This window comes from Silene latifolia, chromosome X (genome assembly GCF_048544455.1).
Source record: "Silene latifolia isolate original U9 population chromosome X, ASM4854445v1, whole genome shotgun sequence".
Lineage (NCBI taxonomy): Eukaryota > Viridiplantae > Streptophyta > Magnoliopsida > Caryophyllales > Caryophyllaceae > Silene > Silene latifolia.
The window spans coordinates 230,881,495-230,889,516 of record NC_133537.1 but is presented as its reverse complement, the minus strand read 5'-3'; the positions used below and the strand labels follow the sequence as shown (position 1 = coordinate 230,889,516).

The following is an 8,022-nucleotide window of genomic DNA, read 5'->3' as shown; positions in this document are numbered from 1 at the left end:
TAAGGGTTGTTCCAAATCCCTTGCACATGCAAACTTGTCTGAACTCGCTGGGAATAGATGCAGCCAACATCTTCTGCTTGTAAAGAACCACGTGATTTTGTGGATCCGTGGTTCCATCATAGACCCTCATGGATGGAATTGTGAACTTTTTTGGTAGGTCTACTTCTGCTATTTCGTCTATGAAAGGCGAATCAGCATAGCTATCAGGGGCAGCTTCTTCCATGTTGGCTGGCACTCCCGGTATCTTATCGAATTTTTCGTTGAGTTTCTTGATCTCCTGAACTACTGCCATCATGATGGCTGCTGCAGATTCATCAGGTTTCTCTTTATCATTATCTTTTGGTTCATCATCACCATCTACGTTAATGACTTTAGGAGTACTTGGGCTCCCAAAGCTGGAAAAATCAATGTTCTTAATGATTGATGAAAATGGGGTTCCTGGTTGGAATCTAGAGCCTGCCCCTTGGGTTTTTTCTAATTTTTGCTTCAGGGCAGACTCAGATTCTTTCAATTACAGGATTTCTGCTTCAGTTTGGGCCACTTTTTCTTTCAGGCTTTCCAACTCAGCGATTTTTTGGAGAGCTGCATTCAATTGTTCTTCAACGGTAGGTTGGGCCATTTTTATGGGATTTTTGAGTTTTTGTAAGATAATAAAAAAGAATTTAAAGAGCTAGATGCCCCACGGTGGGCGCCAATTGTTTTATGTGGATTTTGCGCAAGGCGAAATCAGGTCAGGGTGAAACTGTGTAGGGTTAACTAGCTCTAGGTAGTCTGTTGGTCAGGTCGTCAGGGTGAAATAACAAGTCGTAAATGAAATAACAACAACAACAAAGCAAACAATTTTGTACGTGGAAAACCCTTGAATGGGAAAAAACCACGGGCACCAAGCCAGGAGAGGATTTCACTATGTAATTTGGGAGAATAGTTATGTGATAATAACAATCTTTGTATTTCTCTAAGTATTGTATATGCTTCTTCTTGCGTATGAATGAGATGCCTCCTATATCTTCAAAGTGTTCCTTATATAGTCTTCCATCTTGAACGGCTGCTTGATCTGGTCATTAAAGGCAGAATATTCTCCATAATTGTCAGTAGTAATTGCTAATTATTCCTCCCTTAATTACTGCTTTTACTGCGTAATCTTCACATTTAATGTCGCGTATATAATTCCTTTATTATATGCGTATATGGTCTAATATCGTCCTGATATTTTGACCGTTGTCCTCTCCATGGCCTGGCGCCTATCTTCAAGTGCCCTGATAGCCTGACACCCTGACAGCCTGGTAGTCAGGTTCGGTGAAATACTGATCAGGAAGGTCTGCGGATTTTCAGGCCTAACACCCACTATTAAATTTCGACCTCAATTCCCAAAGCCAGCTCAGAATTACGATCTGGTTTGATTTCACTCCACGTGAATACGTGGGCAATCCTCTAATAAGGACACAACCACCCCAACCATCAACTTCCAAACCTTAATTATCATCCCTTCCACAACCAAAAATTCTTTACTGAGGGCTCCTTCTCATCGTCCAGTCTCCTTTTTTACCAAATTCCAGGGTCATCTTCTCATCATGGGATTTCTCTTCCGAAATGCCACCCTTCCTTCATCTTTCGTTTTACTCCTCGAGTCTGAATTAAGTCAAGCTAGTGCTTGGTCCGGACAATGACAAAGGTCTTAGATCAATTCTCCAAGTTATCGTGCCTCAAGAGGGGTCTCTTTTACAAAAACGGTGGTGAAAGAAATCAAAGTAGACATCTAATCCATGGCTCATGCCATGCCTTTATGTTTCCCCATCATTTTTGCAATTCTTCTACCTTTGGAACTGATACGGAACTGATATGCATTGTCACCTACACTTGGCTAGGGGTTGTGCATACTTAAGCAAAGTCTGTCAAGTTCATCCCTATGTCACGTCAAATCTAAGTTAGTATTGCGTCAGTCCATAACATCTGCATCTGTATAAGTCTGTACGTATGAAGTCGTGTGACTAGAGCCCATTGGATATGCATAACGCATTACGAGTAACAAATTTTATGTTTTAATCAATTTTATAAAGAAAAGAGCTTTCAAAATTTGTATGTTTCCTCTTGTGTTATGTGTTATTTGCCTGTTAGATTGCATTCTTGTGTGGCTACTAACCATGCAGGTAAGCATAAGAAGCATAGCTCGCTCCAACTGGGGGCTTCACCCAAGTCTTCATTCTCCCCAGCAGCAGTCAAGATATTCCCTAGCAGTATTCCAGTGGTGCTCAAGGTTTCGTCCATGACGATCAAGATGTTCCTAATCGTCGATGGGTTCCCCAGTGAGAGTTCATTGCCGCTATACAGCCTATATATTTATCGATCAAAATACAAACACGCTTGAGACGATGCAAGCAGATTATTTTTTAACGATTCTCATAAAGTCCCGCCTTCGACCAAACTGATTATTATCAGCAGTTCTCGGAAAGTCCTGCCTTCCTACCAGCGTTTCTCAGAAACTCTCGCCTTCTGTAAAGTCAAGTTTCTTCCAGCGGTTCTCAGAAAGTCTTGCCTTTTATAAAGTCAAGTTTTTTCAAGAGGTTCTTTGAAAGTCCTGCCTTTCTACTCAGCGGTTCTCGGAAAGTCATGTCTTCTACTTAGCGGTTCTCAAAAAGTCCTGCGTTTTTCCTCAGCGGTTCTCGGAAAATCCTGCCCCTTTTTCTCAGCGGTTCTCGGAAAGTCCTGCCTTTTTCCTCAGCGGTTCTCGGAAAGTCCTGCCCTTTTCCCCGGCGGTTATCAGAAAGTCCTGCCTTTGTCCTCGTGGTTCTCATAAAGTCCTTCCTTATTTTCTTCCAACAGTTTCTACCGACATCTTGCTACCCTCAATATTATTGTTTCCTCACGGAGTTCAGCAAAGGTGTCATTCTCCAGAAGTTCCCAAGCTAGAGCCTTCTTCCTTAAGTTCGTAAACCTAAAGTTAGGATTCCTAGCCCTAGATTCTTAGATCCTAAAATAGCTTCCCTTAGGTTCATTAACCTAAAGGCTCTCATACCAAATGTCCTTAGGTTCATAAACCCATAAATCCTTTTGAAGTTCTCACACCTTCAAGAATTAGTAACCCAGTAATTCTTAAACTTAACCTTAGGATCCTAATTCCTCTTAGGTTCATAAGCCTTTAAATACCCATACCCAGCACGTCCTCTTAGGTTCATAAGCATTTAAGTTCCCATACCAGCCTGTCCTTGTAGTTTCATACACCCAAACTCCCTAGAGTTCAAACACTTCAAGCATTTCTATCTTTTATGATCACATTCCCTTAGAGTTCCTAAACCTAAACTATTGTTACCTCTTAGGTTGAGCTTATATTTGGCTTTCTTCCCGTCAATGTTTTCCATTAGGGACTCACACCCTAGCACCAATCCTTACATATCCTTTAGGTCTTATCCCCAGCTCCTATGCACCTCTGGAAATATCTCAGGAAAGAAGTCTCGGGTATGATTTCTTCTTATGGCTGGCGATCTTTCCCACGTAATCTAGTGGACTTTAAACGACCCTCCTCGGAAGTTGACAAACTCTAAAATATTCCCGACGACGGGTCCTTGGCTTAGACCCCTTAAGCCGCCTCGCGTCTCCATAGTCTTCAGGTTATAATCTTCGATTGACCTGAGGGCTATACTTTGAATTTCGCCTTGTCCAAGCCTCAGTCAAAGTGGAGGCTCTGTAGACACCTCGTTTATGCACCTTCCGCCAAACACCCAGTGATGATTTGACCGTATGTTTAGCATATGTCGTGATTTTATGGCATTTCGTAAATAGGTTAATAAAAGGTAACTCATACACTTGTGTCTACCTCTTGGTTGTCATCTAGGTGTCATTACGGTCGTTTGGACAATAATTAGAGTACATTTGAAGTCCGGGACAAAAAAAATCCATTTTCTAAAACCATCAATCCCAAGTCAAAAGCAATGTGCTTGTCTACCTAAGGTTAGGATGTCATAAAATATTAGGAGTATATCTCATTTTGAGTCCCATGTCACTTCTTTAAGCTAGACATAAGTTTACATTGCAAAATGTGCATTTCATTTAGCTAAAATGACTACCCGCCCTTTAGACCTGTTTTACGAGGTGATAACGACTGTTTTGGGTCTGGCCTATTTCACAGAAGGTTCTAGATCTTTCTTTTATCTTTCCAACGCCACCCAAATCACCTTAATCTGAGTCTTGTAGAGAAACTTATGCCTAAAACACGACAGGCTGTCAAACGCACTTTCTTGCGCAGAAGGAAACTACACGAGAGAGAAAGCTGTAAATGGTGCGCCTCTTCTATGTGATGCAGCACCTACTGCGCCTTTTCTCAAGGCTTTCTTTTCATCCAAGTTTCCGTATTTCAACCTAAGTCGGTTGTTTCCTAACCTAATTTTGTCATAACTCTTTCCTAAACCTCTACCTCGTGATTAGTATAAATAGAGGCCTTCGCCTCACATATTTTTCACGCGAGTGTCCGCCCCTTCTCATCTACCTTTGAATTCTTAGACCGCGCTCTTGCTTTTCGACGCCTACGTGCTTATTCTACGCGACCACGTAAGCCCATATCATTCTGGGTACCAGTCACGTTTGCATGACCGACCAATTTGACTACTACACCATAATTAATCAATCTTTTAAAATACTTTTTCAAGGGCACTTTCATATTTGCATAAACCGAGTCGAGTTACCACTAAAAGCCGATTAAGCTAAATCTCGCGATGCTAACATGTAAGTCTGAGGGTATAAAATCCCACTTTAATCTTCTTTTATTTTCTGTATATATATAATTATGTAAGAATTTATATCATAAGCATGCTCAAATCGTCATTTAAAATCACTTTTTAAAAACCTTTTGACGAAAACAGCAGAGATCTGACGTGGGGAAGAATCGCATCAACTGATGCGCCTTCTGGAAAGGTCGCAGCATGTTCTGCGCCTCTTCCAGTGGTTGCCTTCAGCTGCTGCACTTCTTCTTCTTCCTCGGGTTTTTGCTTCTTTCGCCTTTTATTTTCTTTCTTCGTTTTTCTGTTCTTATTTCATCTAATGATTTTCAAATTAGTTTTTATAAATCTTTTCAACCTTTTTCGGCTTAAGTCCCTTATAATTCAATATTTGCGGGTTTTCGTCATCTTATTCAAACCCAGATTTTAAGGGTTCGATTTTCCTATATCGAATCTTTAGAATTCGTCTTTTGTACATAATCTCTATTTTCCAGTTTTGTTACTTTAATTCTGTTTTCAAGTTCAAAGTTTTAGCCTTTGTAAAACCCGACACCGTATAATTATATTATGTAAATCACCGTAATATTTTATTTAAACTTGTTCCCTAATCTGACTTGCGATGATATTAGTATACATAGACATGCTAAAGCACTTCTAATCGAGTCGTATATCAATTATCAATGTAAACGAACCAACAAACAATAACTAACCCACGGGTCTGACTTTCACAATTAGAACCCAGCTCAAGAACAGTCGCAACAGGTGACGAGCCTCTTCCAGAGGACGCAATTATTGATGCGTCTGTTCTGGGTTGGTTTCTGTCTCTGAATTCTTTCTCGTTTTGACGTAGGGTTTCTAATTAGACTTCTAATCGACTACTATTCGTATTATCACATATAATTCGATATATTTTCAAATTTTATTTTGTTTTATTTCCTTTTTTTTCTTTTCAAATCCCTTTTTTGAGCATATTTATGACGTGAATTCAATTTAATTCATGGTCATTTATTTATTTATTTTATTTTGTTCCTTATTTATCATTCTTGTACGATTTATTTATCTGGCATTCACATGTAATTAATCTAACTTCCAACTTCGACTCAATTAATTGCTAAATTGTTTGTTCACCGACTTAGTCTAATTTCACGTGCTAGGTTTAAAACGTGGATGTTGCATTGCATGCATAAATAACTTCCCTGCTCATTAGTAGAGGCCGCTATTGAGGCTGGCGGGATTAGGTGTTCAAATAAACGAGCTTCCTAATACGTATCCTCACCCCTTACTCAAGATCTCTGTGAACACCCGTGTTCATTGGCATCACAAGAGTCATTCTAGACATAGAACGCTAAGGGTAACGAATTTCTTAGTGTTCATGTCACTACTTTATGTCTTCACATGGCATAAAGTATTCGAACGGTTCCAATTTTCTATAAAAATTGGTGGCGACTCAACAAATGCAGGCTTGTCAAACCTTTCACCGGTGTCAATGCCTTACAAATCGGTAACGGCCCATGACGTGCTTTGGCTCACGCCGGAGTTCCGTGAAAGAAGTGTCGCTGCCTCGAAACCAACGTGCGGCATGGGTTGCTGTGTCCGCAAGATTAGCCTTACCAATTAGTAAGACCTATGAATCCCTTTGTCGTTAGGGGGTAGGCTCGACTCACCGGGGTGCTCTCTTTTTACGTTGGGTAAGTAGGGTAATTAATGTTATTAATCGCAAATTTTGGTTGGACTCAACAGAACATATGTGGGATGATTGGCTCACCGTGCCCATATATGGTTTAGGGGCTAGAGATGGATTTTTAGTCTGTCAACAAAGAGTTCTAATAGTAGAATCAGTCAAAGGGTTGACTCACCAAAATTATATAAGTATGGGATGAATCGGCCCACCGTCCCCATATTTATAAAAGGATGGATCTTAGAATCATTTATATAATTCAATGGGAGATCATTATATAAATGTGAACTTGTTAAAATTGTTTTACAAGTAATATTTTTTTTAACGGTAAATGTTAATTTTCCTTTCATTTCCATTTTGTAGTAATCACAATGGCTTCGACTAGTCAAACCGTAGTAATCTCTAAAGATTCATGGCTCCGTTCATTTATGCACAAATTTTCTTTAAAAGCAAATGGTAGCAATTTTAATGACTGGGAAGAAGAACTTCGTTTGGCCGCGGCGGGCGATGGCAAATTACGTTATCTCACTGATCCCCCTCTCCCTACACCAACGACAAGGACTTCCGCCGCTGCAAGGGAAGCTTATGAACATTACCAAAGAGAATCCCTTGCGATCAAGAATGTCTTAATTTTTGCAATGGAACCCTCTTTGCAACGGCAATGCATTAAATTCCACAACGCTCATGACGTATTCTCGAGGCTTTCGACTATGTTTTCTCAAGCCCCTAGAATACTTTAATATGATGTCATCATCCGTTTATTTAAGGCGAACCTCAAGGAGGGACAATCTGTGAGTTCTCACGTACTTAAAATGATTGAGTACGTGGAAACTCTATATAGGCTTGGATTCAAGATCCCCGAAGAGCTTGTGGTAGACCGAGTACTGCACTCACTCTCTCAAGTCAAGGGGTTTACCCAATTTAGGGTAAATTACAATATGGCTAACATGAAGAAAAGTCTTCATGAACTCCATTCTCTACTTATTCAAGAAGAGAAGGATATGGGAGTTAGTGGGAGTACAAGGAAGGATGTACTTGCTATAAAGGTAAAGGGAAAAGGAGTGTTCAAAAAAGGTGTTGGTAAAGGGAATAAGCTTGCACCCGTCAAGGGTAAAGGAAAGACTATTGCGAATAGCACTTCCAAATCCAAGAAGGGTGCTCCTTCTGGAGATAACTGTAACTATTGTGATAGTGTGGGACATTGGAAACGTAATTGTCCCAAGTATTTGGAAGATATCAAGGCTGGTTGTTTGACACCATCAAGTAATTTCTCATCCGAATCATACATGATATATATTAATTACGCTACAACTACAACTTGGATATTAGATACTGGTTGTGGTTCTCACCTATGTAATCATTTGCAGGGCCTAAAAAGCGTAAGGAAGCTTGCCATGGATGATGAGGACCTTCGGATGGGTAACAGTTCTAAAGCAGTTGTCGTCTCCGTAGGAACATATATAATTAGTCTAGCTTCAGGTTTGCAGTTGTATCTAAATAATTGTTATTATGTACCAAATTTGTCTAGAAAAATAATATCAGTCACTGTGTTAGACACAGAAGGTTTTCATTTTTTGATAAAAGACAAAAGTTGTATATTTTTACTTAAAGACTTGGTTTATGGACAAGCTTTTT

General features: G+C 39.9%; 1 protein-coding gene across 1 annotated transcript; it reads left to right on the top strand.

The window, feature by feature from the left end:
- Positions 1-7,325: 7,325 nt before the first annotated feature.
- Positions 7,326-7,789, top strand: LOC141619531 (uncharacterized). Its single transcript, XM_074436543.1, has 2 exons — positions 7,326-7,650; positions 7,755-7,789. The coding sequence occupies exons 1-2, from the start codon at positions 7,326-7,328 to the stop codon at positions 7,787-7,789; spliced, it is 360 nt and encodes a 119-aa protein (XP_074292644.1).
- The last annotated feature ends 233 nt before the right edge of the window (positions 7,790-8,022 follow it).